Below are 19965 nucleotides of genomic sequence, written 5' to 3' on the forward strand. Positions count from 1 at the left end.
AGTGCTAGAGTTTTATCATACCAGACGACATAGATTATACCAGTACCTCACTAAAACTTTAAGTGCTAGAGTTTTATCATACCAGACGACATAGATTATACCAGTACCTCACTAAAACTTTAAGTGCTAGAGTTTTATCATACCAGACGACATAGATTATACCAGTACCTCACTAAAACTTTAAGTGCTAGAGTTTTATCATACCAGACAACATAGATTATACCAGTACCTCACTAAAACTTTAAGTGCTAGAGTTTTATCATACCAGACGACATAGATTATACCAGTACCTAACTAAAACTTTAAGTGCTAGAGTTTTATCATACCAGACGACATAGATTATACCAGTACCTCACTAAAACTTTAAGTGCTAGAGTTTTATCATACCAGACAACATAGATTATACCAGTACCTCACTAAAACTTTAAGTGCTAGAGTTTTATCATACCAGACAACATAGATTATACCAGTACCTCACTAAAACTTTAAGTGCTAGAGTTTTATCATACCAGACGACATAGATTATACCAGTACCTCACTAAAACTTTAAGTGCTAGAGTTTTATCATACCAGACGACATAGATTATACCAGTACCTCACTAAAACTTTAAGTGCTAGAGTTTTATCATACCAGACGACATAGATTATACCAGTACCTCACTAAAACTTTAAGTGCTAGAGTTTTATCATACCAGACGACATAGATTATACCAGTACCTCACTAAAACTTTAAGTGCTAGAGTTTTATCATACCAGACGACATAGATTATACCAGTACCTCACTAAAACTTTAAGTGCTAGAGTTTTATCATACCAGACAACATAGATTATACCAGTACCTCACTAAAACTTTAAGTGCTAGAGTTTTATCATACCAGACGACATAGATTATACCAGTACCTAACTAAAACTTTAAGTGCTAGAGTTTTATCATACCAGACGACATAGATTATACCAGTACCTCACTAAAACTTTAAGTGCTAGAGTTTTATCATACCAGACAACATAGATTATACCAGTACCTCACTAAAACTTTAAGTGCTAGAGTTTTATCATACCAGACAACATAGATTATACCAGTACCTCACTAAAACTTTAAGTGCTAGAGTTTTATCATACCAGACGACATAGATTATACCAGTACCTCACTAAAACTTTAAGTGCTAGAGTTTTATCATACCAGACGACATAGATTATACCAGTACCTCACTAAAACTTTAAGTGCTAGAGTTTTATCATACCAGACGACATAGATTATACCAGTACCTCACTAAAACTTTAAGTGCTAGAGTTTTATCATACCAGACGACATAGATTATACCAGTACCTCACTAAAACTTTAAGTGCTAGAGTTTTATCATACCAGACGACATAGATTATACCAGTACCTCACTAAAACTTTAAGTGCTAGAGTTTTATCATACCAGACGACATAGATTATACCAGTACCTCACTAAAACTTTAAGTGCTAGAGTTTTATCATACCAGACAACATAGATTATACCAGTACCTCACTAAAACTTTAAGTGCTAGAGTTTTATCATACCAGACGACATAGATTATACCAGTACCTAACTAAAACTTTAAGTGCTAGAGTTTTATCATACCAGACGACATACTAGTACCTAACTAAAACTTTAAGTGCTAGAGTTTTATCATACCAGACGACATAGATTATACCAGTACCTCACTAAAACTTTAAGTGCTAGAGTTTTATCATACCAGACGACATAGATTATACCAGTACCTCACTAAAACTTTAAGTGCTAGAGTTTTATCATACCAGACAACATAGATTATACCAGTACCTCACTAAAACTTTAAGTGCTAGAGTTTTATCATACCAGACAACATAGATTATACCAGTACCTCACTAAAACTTTAAGTGCTAGAGTTTTATCATACCAGACGACATAGATTATACCAGTACCTCACTAAAACTTTAAGTGCTAGAGTTTTATCATACCAGACGACATAGATTATACCAGTACCTCACTAAAACTTTAAGTGCTAGAGTTTTATCATACCAGACGACATAGATTATACCAGTACCTCACTAAAACTTTAAGTGCTAGAGTTTTATCATACCAGACAACATAGATTATACCAGTACCTCACTAAAACTTTAAGTGCTAGAGTTTTATCATACCAGACAACATAGATTATACCAGTACCTCACTAAAACTTTAAGTGCTAGAGTTTTATCATACCAGACGACATAGATTATACCAGTACCTCACTAAAACTTTAAGTGCTAGAGTTTTATCATACCAGACAACATAGATTATACCAGTACCTCACTAAAACTTTAAGTGCTAGAGTTTTATCATACCAGACGACATAGATTATACCAGTACCTCACTAAAACTTTAAGTGCTAGAGTTTTATCATACCAGACAACATAGATTATACCAGTACCTCACTAAAACTTTAAGTGCTAGAGTTTTATCATACCAGACGACATAGATTATACCAGTACCTCACTAAAACTTTAAGTGCTAGAGTTTTATCATACCAGACGACATAGATTATACCAGTACCTCACTAAAACTTTAAGTGCTAGAGTTTTATCATACCAGACAACATAGATTATACCAGTACCTCACTAAAACTTTAAGTGCTAGAGTTTTATCATACCAGACGACATAGATTATACCAGTACCTCACTAAAACTTTAAGTGCTAGAGTTTTATCATACCAGACGACATAGATTATACCAGTACCTCACTAAAACTTTAAGTGCTAGAGTTTTATCATACCACACGACATAGATTATACCAGTACCTCACTAAAACTTTAAGTGCTAGAGTTTTATCATACCAGACAACATAGATTATACCAGTACCTCACTAAAACTTTAAGTGCTAGAGTTTTATCATACCAGACAACATAGATTATACCAGTACCTCACTAAAACTTTAAGTGCTAGAGTTTTATCATACCAGACGACATAGATTATACCAGTACCTCACTAAAACTTTAAGTGCTAGAGTTTTATCATACCAGACAACATAGATTATACCAGTACCTCACTAAAACTTTAAGTGCTAGAGTTTTATCATACCAGACAACATAGATTATACCAGTACCTCACTAAAACTTTAAGTGCTAGAGTTTTATCATACCAGACAACATAGATTATACCAGTACCTCACTAAAACTTTAAGTGCTAGAGTTTTATCATACCAGACGACATAGATTATACCAGTACCTCACTAAAACTTTAAGTGCTAGAGTTTTATCATACCAGACAACATAGATTATACCAGTACCTCACTAAAACTTTAAGTGCTAGAGTTTTATCATACCAGACAACATAGATTATACCAGTACCTCACTAAAACTTTAAGTGCTAGAGTTTTATCATACCAGACGACATAGATTATACCAGTACCTCACTAAAACTTTAAGTGCTAGAGTTTTATCATACCAGACAACATAGATTATACCAGTACCTCACTAAAACTTTAAGTGCTAGAGTTTTATCATACCAGACGACATAGATTATACCAGTACCTCACTAAAACTTTAAGTGCTAGAGTTTTATCATACCAGACAACATAGATTATACCAGTACCTCACTAAAACTTTAAGTGCTAGAGTTTTATCATACCAGACAACATAGATTATACCAGTACCTCACTAAAACTTTAAGTGCTAGAGTTTTATCATACCAGACGACATAGATTATACCAGTACCTCACTAAAACTTTAAGTGCTAGAGTTTTATCATACCAGACGACATAGATTATACCAGTACCTAACTAAAACTTTAAGTGCTAGAGTTTTATCATACCAGACGACATAGATTATACCAGTACCTAACTAAAACTTTAAGTGCTAGAGTTTTATCATACCAGACGACATACCAGTACCTAACTAAAACTTTAAGTGCTAGAGTTTTATCATACCAGACGACATACCAGTACCTAACAAAACTTTAAGTGCTAAAGTTTTATCATACCAGACGACATACTAGTACCTAACTAAAACTTTAAGTGCTAGAGTTTTATCATACCAGACGACATAGATTATACCAGTACCTAACTAAAACTTTAAGTGCTAGAGTTTTATCATACCAGACAACATACCAGTACCTAACTAATAAGTGCTAGAGTTTTATCATACCAGACGACATAGATTATACCAGTACCTAACTAAAACTTTAAGTGCTAGAGTTTTATCATACCAAACAACATACTAGTACTTCACAAACAGTGTTTCTTCCAGACTTTTTTCTCCGGGGGGGGGGGGCACTTGAAATTTTCGGGGGGGGGGGCGGTAGATTTTCTTCGGGGGAGGGGGGGCGGACACTGTTAAAAGTATATATTTTCTATATAAATTATATAAATTTCATTTTCATTTCGTTCGGGGGGGGGGGGGGTAAAAAAATATCGGGGGGGGGGGGGGGGGGGCAAAGGGATGCCTGGAAGAAACTCTGTTCACAAAAACTGCCAGACTATTCAAATATTTCATATCACTTTTACGTATGAGCCAGCAGTCTAGAACTAGTCAGTGTTTCTTCCAGACTTTTTTCTCAGGGGGGGGGGGGTGCACTTGATATTTTCGGGGGGGGGGGGGTCAACATTTTCCGGGGGGAGGGGGCGGAAACTAGTAAAACACTAGTAAAAGTATATGTTTACTATATAAATTCCATCTCGTTCGGGGGGGGGGGGGGCGGTAGACTGTCTTCGGGGGGGGGGGGGGGGGTGGGGCCTGGAAGAAACTCTGGAACTAGTCTCTAACGTATGAGCCAGTAATCTAGAACAAGGCTCTATTAGCTAGCAGTCTAGAGCTTGCAGATGATTGACTCTGATAAGATCCAAGAAATATTTTTAAACCTTGGTAATTTTAGTTGCATTACTTACGATATGACATAAAACAATTTCCACTTTTTCAAAGAATTGTCTAGAAAATGTGGAAGAACATAATATCTCCCCCAATATTTAATCCACCACTCCCCTCACACCCCCAATATTTAATCCACCACTTCCCTCTCATCATTCCCCCCCCCAATATTTAATCCACCACTTCCCTCTCATCATTCCCCCCCCCCAATATTTAATCCACCACTTCCCTCTCATCATTCCCCCCCCCAATATTTAATCCACCACTACCCTTACATCACACCACCCCCCCCCCCACCCCCAATATTTAATCCACCACGCCCCTCGCATCACACCTAATCCCCTTGTAATTTAATAACCCACGGCAGCTTAGAACAATGACTCGTTGAATTTATCCCGACAGCAGCGTAGGAGTCACGCTGATTTTTTAAAATTTTGTCTAGGATCCAAAATACTAAAATTATTCCAATCCACATTTTTTTTTTTACTGTCGCTGTCAATCGTCTGCTCCATTCATCAACCAAAGTCGTGTCATCTTTTGTTGTTGTTTTTTTTTTTATCTCATCCAACTTGTTCTGTCATCCTCCCCGCCCCACCCCACCCCTATATAACAAACTGATATATTTTCAGGTGGACTTATATGCTGCAATCACCCGCCTACGTACGTACACTAATTTTGTCTTTCTGTGTCATTTAGTTCTTAAAGCCATGTTTCATTAATAATTTGTATGGAAGTTTGCTTAGTTCTTGTTACCTGTGGCAATGTCGTTTTTCGTTCATTTCTTGTGATTTTCCCACGTTTTCTTTAACTTGCTTTCTCTGTTTGTGTGTTTGTCTTTCCAATCAAATCTTGCGATCGAAATTTCTGGCACTTCCCAGTTAGCTAGCGCGCTGAAATTTTCAGGGAAGCTTTCTTTTGGATGACCATTGAATATTCAATTGTTATTATTACTAAATTGATCAATGGAAACATTTTATTGAGCATTTTAGACCGCTATATAATCTATATATATAATTCTCCTCTGCTAGCCATTAGAAAAAAAACCAGCGACGCGTACCTCGCGCGCAGTGAAGCGAACGATCACATGTCGCCACAGGCTTAGGGGCAGAGAATTTAGCTTGAACCGAGTTTAAACTTACAGGAGGTAGGCCAGTTTGGGGGAGACGATATGGTCGAGTGGTTGGGCACACGATTGCTATCCCACTCGACACGGGTTCAAATCTATGTGTTCTAGTCAGTAACGTATTCAAACAACGAGTTTTTTACGAGTTGTCTTTTTACGAGTTGTCTTTTTACGAGTTGTCTTTTTACGAGTTGTCTTCGTTTACCCAAAAAAAATGAAAAGATAAAATCGATAGCAAGATTTTAATGCAAACAAACAGACAAAGACTAAAAAGTAGAAAATAATAATCATTAAAAAAGTTTTAAAAAACCCACGTTTTCTGATTGAACTAAAAAGTAGAAAATAAATGCTATAGGCCCTACATCACAATAATGCAAGCGATCACTCTACTATAAGCGAGCAAAAACGTGGGGCGCCGTGATTTTCTTACAGTTTCTAATACTGTTGACTCTCTACAAGCTCCCTAATAAAAGTCAATAGTATTATCTAATCAATAGTAATATAACTTTTACTTCGGCGCCCCACGTTTTTGCTCGCTTATAGTAGAGTGATCGCTTGCATTATTGTGATGTAGGGCCTATAGCATTTATTTTCTACTTTTTAGTTCAATCAGAAAACGTGGGTTTTTTAAAACTTTTTTAATGATTATTATTTGTTCTGAATTCTGTTCGGTAATGTTAATGCAAGTCCCTTTTTACTGTGACTTTTGTTCTAAAACTTTTGTTCTGTGACGTTAATTTTGTGACGTTTGTCTCCTGTGAGTTTCCCTTCTCACGCAGACATTTTGAGACTGTCAAACGTGTTAGGTTGGCTTAGGATATTATAAATAAAGGCCCGCTAAAATATTTGCAAATGGCTGCCCACCCACAATGGGATCCAGCACATAATAACCCCCACCCCATTCCCCCCGCCCGTAAACCAAGACAGAATGAAGTACAAAAACTGTGGATTTTAAAATTAATCTTGAACATCATATCGTTCTAGAGAAAACTCGTGCGTCAGACCTCTGTATCTAACACTCGTAAGGCTTTGTGGTGCGTCAGCAGATTCATCAAAACATTCTTAATTTAAAGAAAAGAAAGTAAAATCAAATGCAGTTTTTAATCACTTATCCATGTAGGCCTACCACCTCCTTACCCTTTACTGTTAGGATTATTAATGGTGTCTTTTCCGAGAATAATTATGGTTATCACGTGATGACTAGACGACAGATTAGTGAAACATCACACCCTACTGCCAGTACCCAACAAAAGACATCAGCGACACAAAGACTGCGTGAATATTTCATGAAAGATTTTTTTTACTGTCAGCTCGTCCTAATAAGGTGATAATAAGTACAGTATGGACATGAAAGATTTTTGGGTAGAAAAACGATAAAAGACAAGTTGAATAAATAATACAAGATTCATTTTAAAAAATACAAAAAACTGCTAAATATAACAAACGCAATAACCAAAATTAAACACGCATAACTATCGAAAACAAAACCTCATTGCTCAAATTTAATTCCGAGTTTCTTTCCTATCAGATTTAAAAATACAGCTTACATGTTTCTTCCCACACGAAACCTAAACCTAACCCCACACTACCCACACGAAACCTAAACCTAACACCACACTACCCACACGAAACCTAAACCTAACCCCCACACTACCCACACGAAACCTAAACCTAACACCACACTACCCACACGAAACCTAAACCTAACACCACACGAAACCTAAACCTAACCCCACACGAAACCTAAACCTAACACCACACTACCCACACGAAACCTAAACCTAACCCCCACACTACCCACACGAAACCTAAACCTAACCCCCACACTACCCACACGAAACCTAAACCTAACCCCCACACTACCCACACGAAACCTAAACCTAACCCCACACTACCCACACGAAACCTAAACCTAACACCACACTACCCACACGAAACCTAAACCTAACCACACACGAAACCTAAACCTAACCACACACGAAACCTAAACCTAACCCCACACTACCCACACGAAACCTAAACCTAACACCACACTACCCACACGAAACCTAAACCTAACCCCACACGAAACCTAACACCACACTACCCACACGAAACCTAAACCTAACCACACACGAAACCTAAACCTAACCACACACGAAACCTAAACCTAACCCCACACTACCCACACGAAACCTAAACCTAACACCACACGAAACCTAACACCACACTACCCACACGAAACCTAAACCTAACCACACACGAAACCTAAACCTAACCCCCACACTACCCACACGAAACCTAAACCTAACCCCCACACTACCCACACGAAACCTAAACCTAACACCACACGAAACCTAAACCTAACCACACACGAAACCTAAACCTAACCCCACACTACCCACACGAAACCTAAACCTAACACCACACTACCCACACGAAACCTAAACCTAACCCCACACGAAATCTAAACCTAACACCACACTACCCACACGAAACCCAAACCTAACCACACACGAAACCTAAACCTAACCCCCACACTACGTACACGAAAGCTAAACCTAACCCCAAGAATCAATTGAAATGTTTATAATTATTTTTTGAAAATATGTTGATAACCTATGTCGTGTATGTTGATAGCTTAAGTCGTGTATGTTGATTGACATATTGTATATGTTAATTGACATGTCGTGTGTGTTGATAGACTGTTGTATATGTTGACAAGTCGTATATGTTGATTGACATATTGTATATGTTAATTGACATGTGATTGTTGATATTTCATCTGACAGGAGACCACCCCAAGTGAAACAGACAAAACGTTTTGACCCTGATAGAGCAATAGGTGAGTACAACTTAGAGCAATAGGTGAGTACAACTCTATCAACGTTTTTAACTGGACACTCAAGGTCTTGCACCTGTATGTCCACGTTTTTAAGTGGACACTGGCGGGTCTTGTACCTGTGTGTCCGCGTTTTCAACTGACTTATCTTGTACCTGTATGTCTACGTTTTTAAAAGACGGGTCTTGCACTTGTGTCCATGTTTTTAACAGACGGGTCTTGTAGCTGTATGTCCACGTTTTTAACTGACGGGTCTTGTACCTGTGGGTGGACATTGACTCAAAAGTCTCCAGATGAGATCCACGACACAATTCTGTAGTAAGTACTGAGCCCATACAGGTTTGGTGGGTACCGTACGTTGGGAAAGACAACATCAATTAATAACGTCAGTGATTGGAGACATAGATCAGCTCACACTGGTCAAACGTGTCATTAATGCTGACCTCATCAACTTAATATCCTTAAGATTTTTCAACTCAGGCGTCGCCATGAATGCAAGACTTTAGATTCATGACGCGGCTGACATACACCAATGCCGTATGACGTGATAGTCAGACACGACAGCAACATGAATGTCAGACACGACAGCAACATGAATGTCAGACACGACAGCAACATGAATGTCAGACAGCAACATGACTGCCAGACAGCAACATGAATGTCAGACAGCAACATGAATGTCAGACAGCAACATGACTGCCAGACAGCAACATGAATGTCAGACACGACAGCAACATGAATGTCAGACACGACAGCAACATGAATGTCAGACAGCAACATGACTGCCAGACAGCAACATGAATGTCAGACAGCAACATGAATGTCAGACAGCAACATGACTGCCAGACAGCAACATGAATGTCAGACACGACAGCAACATGGATGTCAGACACGACAGCAACATGAATGTCAGACACGACAGCAACATGAATGTCAGACAACAACATGAATGTCAGACAGCAACATGAATGTCAGACAGCAAATTGAATGTCAGACACGACAGCAACATGAATGTCAGACACGACAGCAACATGAATGTCAGACACGACAGCAACATGAATGTAAGACAGCAACATGACTGCCAGACAGCAACATGAATGTCAGACAGCAACATGAATGTCAGACAGCAACATGACTGCCAGACAGCAACATGAATGTCAGACACGACAGCAACATGGATGTCAGACACGACAGCAACATGAATGTCAGACACGACGGCAACATGAATGTCAGACAACAACATGAATGTCAGACAGCAACATGAATGTCAGACAGCAAATTGAATGTCAGACACGACAGCAACATGAATGTCAGACACGACAGCAACATGAATGTCAGACAGCAACATGAATGTCAGACAGCAACATGAATGTCAGACAGCAACATGAATGTCAGACAGCAACATGAATGTCAGACAGCAACATGAATGTCAGACAGCAACATGAATGTCAGACAGCAACATGAATGTCAGACAGCAACATGAATGTCAGACAGCAACATGAATGTCAGACAGCAACATGAATGTCAGACACGACAGCAACATGAATGTCAGACACGACAGCACCATGAATGTCAGACAACAACATGAATGTCAGACAGCAACATGAATGTCAGACACAACAGCAACATGAATGTCAGACACGACAGCAACATGAATGTCAGACAGCAACATGAATGTCAGACACGACAGCAACATGAATGTCAGACAGCAACATGAATGTCAGACAGCAACATGAATGTCAGACACGACAGCAACGTGAATGTCAGACAGCAACATGAATGTCAGACACAACAGCAACATGAATGTCAGACAGCAACATGACTGCCAGACAGCAACATGAATGTCAGACACGACAGCAACATGAATGTCAGACAGCAACATGACTGCCAGACAGCAACATGAATGTCAGACAGCAACATGAATGTCAGACAGCAACATGAATGCCAGACAGCAACATGAATGTCAGACAGCAACATGAATGTCAGACAGCAACATGAATGTCAGACACGACAGCAACGTGAATGTCAGACAGCAACATGAATGTCAGACAGCAACATGAATGTCAGACACGACAGCAACATGAATGTCAGACACAAGAGCAACGTGAATGTCAGACACGACAGCAACATGAATGTCAGACAGCAACATGAATGTCAGACAGCAACATGAATGTCAGACACGACAGCAACATGAATGTCAGACAACAACATGAATGTCAGACAGCAACATGAATGTCAGACACGACAGCAACATGAATGTCAGACAGCAATATGAATGTCAGACAGCAACATGAATGTCAGACACGACAGCAACATGACTGCCAGACAGCAACATGAATGTCAGACAGCAACATGAATGTCAGACACGACAGCAACATGAATGTCAGACACGACAGCAACATGAATGTCAGACACGACAGCAACATGAATGTCAGACACGACAGCAACATGAATGTCAGACACGACAGCAACATGAATGTCAGACACGACAGCAACATGAATGTCAGACACGACAGCAACATGAATGTCAGACACGACAGCAACATGAATGTCAGACAGCAACATGAATGTCAGACAGCAACATGAATGTCAGACACGACAGCGCCATGAATGTCAGACACGACAGCAACATGAATGTCAGACAGCAACATGAATGTCAGACACGACAGCAACATGAATGTCAGACACGACAGCAACATGAATGTCAGACACGACAGCAACATGAATGTCAGACAGCAACATGAATGTCAGACACGACAGCAACATGAATGTCAGACACGACAGCAACATGAATGTCAGACACGACAGCACCATGAATGTCAGACACGACAGCAACATGAATGTCAGACAGCAACATGAATGTCAGACAGCAACATGAATGTCAGACAGCAACATGAATGTCAGACACGACAGCACCATGAATGTCAGACACGACAGCAACATGAATGTCAGACAGCAACATGAATGTCAGACAGCAACATGAATGTCAGACAGCAACATGAACGTCAGACAGCAACATGAATGTCAGACAACAACATAAATGTCAGACAGCAACATGAATGTTAGACAACAACATGACTGCCAGACAGCAACATGAATGTCAGACAACAACATGACTGCCAGACAGCAACATGAATGTCAGACACGACAGCAACATGAATGTCAGACAGCAACATGAATGTCAGACAGCAACATGAATGTCAGACAGCAACATGAATGTCAGACAGCAACATGAATGTCAGACAGCAACATGAATGTCAGACAGCAACATGAATGTCAGACAACAACATGAATGTCAGACAGCAACATGAATGTCAGACACGACAGCAACATGAATGTCAGACAGCCTGTCCTCCTTAGACGTCATAAACCCTTGATGTGCTCGACAGATATGACGAGACTAAAGAGCATGATCTTGTCCACCATCCTGAGATCTTTTATTGAAGAAGAATCCAACGGGAACCTAGAACCAAGGGAGTCTGAGGCCATAATCAGGTACTAACTTTAACACTTTAATCCTAATCCTTTAACACGTAGCTGTCGTTGATCCTAATCCCTTAACACGTAGCTGGCGTTAACCCTAATCCCTTAATACATAGTTGGCTTTAATCCTAACTCAACTGCCTACATTAACGCTGCTGCTCTATTTGATTCTCCACCCAACTACTGCCTGGTCTAACTTCAACACGTCTGCTCACATTAATCCAACACATCTCCCCTGTTGATATGATGGTTATTCTCATACATCTCTGTCTTTTTCTAATAATACAAGCGGGATACTTTTGTTTGATTCTTCAAACCTTACTTATTTGAACAAAATGGCTTATTTCGATTTTAAAAATTCTAGTTCGGGCCAAGAAAGTGGCGACCCAAACCTTCACGAAGAGAAGCCACTCTGGGAGGAGCCGGCAGATACCAAGGACTCGGCCATGAACAGGCGCGGGGTCAAAAGTAGGTCACCAGCTCTTTTGTTTATGTCATCAACAAACGCGTCACATTTTTGTCTGGCATAAGTAGACTAGCACGGTTGTCCAGCATCCATAGAGTATCCTGTATCCATAGAGTATCCTGTATCCATAAACTATCCATCATCCACGTAAGTTTCTGCTTCTTAACAAACGACAAGGTCCCACAAACACGGCTCTCATTTTTCCCCTGAAATAACTCAAATAATTTAAGCCCGAGGGAATATTAAATACCACATACATGATCATATCTCAATGAATTTTTAATACAGACCCGTTGTACACCACAGCCGTCGTAACTTATCCCCGTCGATGACACCTACAGACCCAACAGGTAGATCTAGCACGGAGCGACGCAGTACAACATAATGGGCCTAGTTAGTTTGTCTTGCGATAAGTTCCTGGCCTATGTCCTACGTAAAAACTTCCCAACTTGCCAGTCTGGCCTTTTTCTTGTTTGGTTTCTTAATAATACAAGGAAAATACACGACGATCTTTATGTTTCTACTGTTGGAGACGCAACAAATTATGAACATAGTCATTTATTGCTTCATCTAACGTGCGAGCCAGTAGAATGTAGACCATTACAAAAACAATCTAGAGACATACGGAGTGTCTGAACTAAACATACCACGACGTCATTCTAGCCTCTGGTGACCTGACCCACTTGTCCAAAAAATAAGATTTAGCATCACGTGACAACTTAATACAACATCGTGTCATATTCCCCTACAGTTTAAATATGTATAGGTCTAGATTCATTTCAGCTGATACAAAAAGTTGATATTTGTCAAACCATTAGCTAATTGTTTCAAGAAATATTACCAAGAGAAATTCTAGATCTGGGATGATGAAGAATTTTCATTCCTTATCTGTTAGTCTATCTGTTAACTGAGTGATAGACTAACATACAACCTGCTTGTACTTACATCAACTTACTTGTACTGTCCTTACATCAACTTACTTGTACTGTCCTTACATCAACTTACTTGTACTGTCCTTACATCAACTTAATGTGCTGTCCTTACATCAACTTGTACTGTCCTTACATCAACTTACTTGTACTGTCCTTACATCAACTTACTTGTACTGTCCTTACATCAACGTGTACTGTCCTTACATCAACTTGTACTGTCCTTACATCAAATTACTTGTACTGTCCTTACATCAAATTACTTGTACTGTCCTTACATCAAATTGTACTGTCCTTACATCAAATTACTTGTACTGTCCTTACATCAAATTACTTGTACTGTCCTTACATCAACTTAATGTGTTGTCCTTACATCAACTTGTACTGTCCTTACATCAACTTACTTGTACTTTCCTTACATCAACTTGTACTGTCCTTACATCAACTTGTACTGTCCTTACATCAAATTACTTGTACTGTCCTTACATCAACTTGTACTGTCCTTACATCAAATTACTTGTACTGTCCTTACATCAAATTGTACTGTCCTTACATCAAATTACTTGTACTGTCCTTACATCAAATTACTTGTACTGTCCTTACATCAAATTACTTGTACTGTCCTTACATCAAATTACTTGTACTGTCCTTACATCAAATTGCTTGTACTGTCCTTACATCAACTTGTACTGTCCTTACATCAACTTGTACTGTTCTTACATCAATTTGTACTGTCCTTACATCAAATTACTTGTACTGTCCTTACATCAACTTGTACTGTCCTTACGTCAACTTGTACTTTTACTATCCTTACATCAACTTACTTGTACTGTCCTTACATCAACTTACATGTACTGTCCTTACATCAACTTACTTCTACGCCTAATGTCAATTCCATAGCAAGAACCATTCTACTATATGCCCTCATGACGAACCACCAGCATAAAATACACTAGCCCCACTGCCCCCATACACAATAGCCACACTGCCCCCATACACACTAGCCACACTGTCCCCATACACACTAGCCACACTGTCCCCATACACACTAGCCCCACTGCCCCCATACACACTAGCCACACTGCCCCCATACACACTAGCCACACTGCCCCCATACACACTAGCCACACTGTCCCCATACACACTAGCCCCACTGCCCCCATACACACTAGCCACACTGTCCCCATACACACTAGCCACACTGCCCCCATACACACTAGCCCCACTGCCCCCATACACACTAGCCACACTACCCCTATACACACTAGCCCCACTGCCCCCATACACACTATCCACACTTCCCCCATACACACTAGCCACACTGTCCCCATACACAATATGTTAATAGCTGGATATTTTCCTGCAGTTGTCAGAGGTGGCATATCTGACGCCAATACGTATGTCTTTATTTCTCACAGCACTTTGCACGCGAACGCTCACACTATTTTGGCCGTCTGCATGTGTTTATCAGGTTTAGATGGGACATATTTAAGCAAACTTTCGCACTATTTTGGCCATCTGCATGTGTTCATCAGGTTTAGCTGGGACATTTTTAATTTAACTAATATTTTTCCCACGATCGTTCAGACTATATTTTTTTTTAATTTTACTTCTATCTGCTTGTGTGTTGGATATAGATTGATATGAATACATTCATGTATTTTATATTAGTTGATTTTTATTGGATGCCTCTGGATTGCACCTATACATATTTGTAGATCTATATGACCTTCCTACATGCGTTAGGTGTCATCTATAGAATACGTCACATCCCTTAAGGACAAGGGGGGGAGGGGTGTGGAGGCGTCGACAATTTTATGAGCGGGTGGGTTCTGAAAGAGTGAAACATTTGAATGTTTAAAATATATTTTTACATTGAATCTTAGCGTCACGTTCTCTTTGTTAAAGACTTTTTGTGAAATTGTATTAAAAATTAATCGATATTCTTTATCTTGATTGGCTCAGCTTACAAATGAGAAGGAAATTTCTGTCTGTATGCTCAAATAAAATGTTAGATTTTTTTAACGAGGGGTGGGGACATTGGGGTACATTATGTTTTTTGAGCAGACTACATTTAGAAAACTGTTGGGATTAAACTAACAATTGAACTTTTTGCCCCTTAGAAACTGCTTGCTGTGAATAAATTCTTATAAATCTGAAATCTTTTAATTTATCAAAACAACAACATTGGTCGCATATCAAAGGGTCAGAATAAACAGTCAGGATTTTAAAATTTAAAATATCCATTATCATTATTTGATGAATTATTTCATTTTGGAATTATTATTTTTAAAGTTAAAGTCAAAATATAAATTTTTAACATTTCACAAGTTTTTTATATTTTAAATTTGTTATTTATTTTGAGATATAATTTTAATAAATTTTAATTCGTACAAGTATTTTTAAAGACAATTAGTAACTTAAGTAGAAGCTATCAGTTTCATCCATTACAGATATGATATGCGAGGAACATTTCCATTTCTTCACAAACCCAGTTAATTGTTACTATCAAAGTTTAAACATAGCAGTAAGAAATATTGGTTTACATTTGACCACAAGTTACAGAACAACTGGTTCACTGACCAACTGAGATTAGACACATTGATCATTCAGTTTATAGTAAATTTTTTTTTTCCATTGCACTTTGCATGTTCAACATCTAGAAAATTTTCAAATAATTTTTTTTTACAAATTTTTTACAAATTTTTAATGCATGCAACTCTTTAGGCTAGTTATTTGATTCAATACTACTTTAAGATTGTTGTAGTTTAAAAAAAAAACTGTAGCCTCTATGTAATTAAATTTACTTATGTTTTAGTGTGTGTGTATATATATATATATATATATATATATATATATATATATATATATGTATATATATATATATATATGTATATATATATATATGTATATATATATATATATATATGTATATATATATATATATATGTATATATATATATGTATATATATATATATATATATATATATATATATATATATATATATATATATATATATATATATATATATATATATATATATATATATATATATATATATATATATATAATCAATGTATTCTGTGTGTGTGTGTGTCTGTCTTTTATGCATTTCATCACATCGCCGTGAAACTTTGGGAAGGTGGTAAGAATACTCGCTGCGAAAAATTTTTTTTTTTAATTCGCAGGGTGGCGCCCCGTCAGGACGCGATTTTTTTTTCTCAATATACGGTATAAAAAAATAAAAGTCGATTGCGGTTTGACACCGTACATCAGATCGCGATCAAACTTTGGGGAAGTGATTAGAACACTCCAGGGAAGGGTTCTGCAAAAAAAAAAAAAAATCTTTTTTTTTTTTAATTTCGCAAGGGCGGTGCCCCGGGAGGGTGCGATTTTTCTCTATATACGATAAATAATAAATAAAAGTCGGATGCGGTTCCAAACTGTTCATCCGTGTGCCATGAAACTTCGGGGAATTGATGAAAATACTCCCGAGAAGGTTTCTGTGAAGGGTGCGATTTACGTCAATACGCAGTTTGGCGTCCAGAGTTCCAGAGCGGCTATGTTAGCGCTTGGCATCCGTTAAGCGTGCGCCCTGCATAGCGGGTAAGGGGTACTACTTTATCAGCGTTAAGACTTCAACAGGCGCAACAGCCGGCGCCCCGTAGATTGCACGACCCGAAGCGCCCCGGGCTACCCTGCGAGCGCAATGGCGCCTACGTTCTTTTTAAACAGTGTGGTAGACAATGGATAAGATGGGCCGTTACAGTCGCTCACTAAATTGAATCAGGCGTGACTGCCGGCGCCCTGGCCTGGTAGGTGCGATTTGGCTGCGAACAAAAATTTCAGTTTCGGACCCTAAAGGCCGCTGAGAGCCCTGTAATACATTTTTTTAATAATCAGAAAAATTAACAAAGGTTAGATTATTAACTGGGTTGTTTCCCTTTGTCGGTAAAAAAAAAGAATCCAAACAATTCAAAAAGCCTACAGTTCTCGAGATAATGAAAATGTACGTAAAAAATTAAGTTTCAGAGGGCAACACAAATCAAAAATAAAAGTTACACTTCTAAAAATAACTTTGTAACGCGGTGAACTCCTTCTGTACAGTTTCGTCACTTTGCGAATGATGCAATTAGCATCTATTTTTAGACGATCCAATCAGAAATTGAAATCGAACTTCTAATAATACACCATTAGTAACGATAACAAATTGCATCAAGCACACTGATGTATATAACATGTCAAATAACAAAAATTCTACGTGTTAAAAAATCCTGTTGATTCGTGACACCTTAGCGAATGACGCAATCTGCATCATTGTTTCAGGATGCTATTTGGCGCTCTGAGTTATCCTGTGAGCACTATGGCGCCTATGTTAGTTTTAAGAGCCAGGGGCCGTATGCGGCGCCTCTGCGGTAGTTTAATCGGTGGGCTCCCGAGAGCGCCCCTCTATGTCCCTGGCACACAGGCCGTCACCGAAGTGTGTTCTACCTCATTATTTCGGTGAGTGATTAACGCACTCTCAAGGTTTTCATGCGATAATGCATAAACCCTTCTTATATATTTCGTCATACTTTCTTTAATACCCGCGGCAACGATCGGGGACGGGTACGCTAGTATAATTTATAAAATTCAATTTCAGTTATGTATGCATGTGGCGGACTGACCCATGATTACAAAGGAATGTAAGAAATAGACTTCATCGTCGTAGTATTATACATCTAAAGTGCTCATCATCTAAATTAATGATTTAAAAAATTAATATTGAAGGTGTTGTAAAACACATTCCAATTTCTAAACTTGAAAAAGTATTTGTCGGCATATCTATTGAACAAAATGAAAGAAAATGTATCACCTTTCACAAATATTCTATGTCTGAAAATTATTTACATTTTAGTCCTTTAGCACTCATTACGTCCCTTGATAAATTAGGAAAACACAATTATTTCCCTTTATAAAACCCATTACTTCGGGGAGGGGGGGGGGGGGGATTTACTTTTTATTACTTTGTTTTGGTATTGGGAAAAAAACATTTACATAATTAGCGGGGATTGATCAAGTGCAATGTTGTGGGTATTTTTAATACTGCCTTTTATTTACGTTATACACTGAACGTACTGTTGACTAAGTATCTATATATATAATTCTCTTCTGGGAGACGCTAGAAAACAAGCTGTAAGCGCGCTCCCTACCACCCCACCCCTACATGGTCTGGTGAGATGTGGTTCACGCTAAATGTTTACAATCATAGAGCAGGTTTAGTGACGGCTATTAGGGCAGATAATTTAGTTTGAAACTATTTTAAACTTAGGGGAGGTAACTAAGAGGAGGCTGCTTTCACGGGGGGGGGGGGGGTGTAGGGTAGGGGTTGGGGGAAAGGAGGGTGGGGGTAGTATCGTTCTTAACGACCCACTGATAGTGTTTTAAAGCAAATATTTTCAGTGGCAGCATTGGTACTGTCAAATTCACAAATTATGAATTACTGAAAAGTAGAAAATAAAACAACTAAATAGCGGCGTATGATATGCCGCGGGTCGGCTCGTTATTTTTAATCAAAGACAGTTGAAGTTAAAACGAAGACATCTTTATTGGGGAACGAGAGTTTCCGCAGGTTTTTATCTGTCTTTTTTTTTGCGCACGAAGGGGAATTCGTTTTTGTCTGGGGTTTTTTTTGCGAATTAAGTGGAATTCGTTTTTGTCTGTCGCACCAAACATGATGAACGTTGTCTTTTTTTTTTTACCTCACCATAGTGCGTACCTTTTTTTAAGCAGACGTTGTAACAGTACATTTACCACGTTCTCGATTGTAAAGGCAAGATCGAAGAAACAATTTCTTTTAATAGCTATGTTTATGTTTTATAGCTTCAAAGTTTCCATCAGATGACATTGCTTTGCTCCGCAATATTTTTTGAACGTCAATAATAGTTTAGAAGCCGCTCCTAAACGTCCTCTATGTTTACTTTTATATTTCCGTTTGCGGATAAGCTAAATTGAATCAGGCGCGTCCTCCGGCGCCCCAGCATGGTGCAATTTGGCGCCCCGGGCAGGACTATGAGCAGTATGCTTTCATGTTTGCATTTAAGTTTGTTTATGTTTGCGTTTATTTGCATTATTATGAGTTATTGTTTGTGTTTAGGGTTGTTTTTATTTGTATTTACTTTTTTTTGCGTTTGTTTTCTTTGTGTTTGCAGTTGGGTTTGTGTTTAGCGTTTGTATTTGTTTTTGTTTGATTTTTTTGTGTGTTTTCTTTAAGTTTGTGGTTCGGTTTGTATTCGTTTTTGTGTTCTTGTTTG

At 38.5% G+C, this 19965-nt stretch overlaps 1 protein-coding gene across 6 annotated transcripts in view; it reads left to right on the top strand.

The window, feature by feature from the left end:
• Window positions 1-19965, top strand: part of LOC131947818 (uncharacterized) — a 33571-nt gene that overhangs the window by 12565 nt on the left and 1041 nt on the right. For 4 of the 6 annotated variants that reach the window (XM_059309171.1, XM_059309157.1, XM_059309181.1 and 1 more), the window contains exons 5-8: window positions 5478-5508; window positions 8743-8795; window positions 12182-12287; window positions 12640-12743. In XM_059309171.1, the coding sequence (XP_059165154.1) occupies window positions 5478-5508; window positions 8743-8795; window positions 12182-12287; window positions 12640-12743 (294 nt within the window). Of the gene's footprint in view, window positions 1-5477; window positions 5509-8742; window positions 8796-12181; window positions 12288-12639; window positions 12744-15036; window positions 15068-19965 lie in introns of all 6 variants that reach the window. The other 2 variants (XM_059309197.1, XM_059309188.1) reach the window with 1 other exon arrangement.

Source organism: Physella acuta, unplaced genomic scaffold (genome assembly GCF_028476545.2).
Source record: "Physella acuta isolate Inbredline_101_S28 unplaced genomic scaffold, ASM2847654v3 ptg000058l, whole genome shotgun sequence".
In the NCBI taxonomy this organism is placed as follows: Eukaryota; Metazoa; Mollusca; class Gastropoda; family Physidae; genus Physella; species Physella acuta.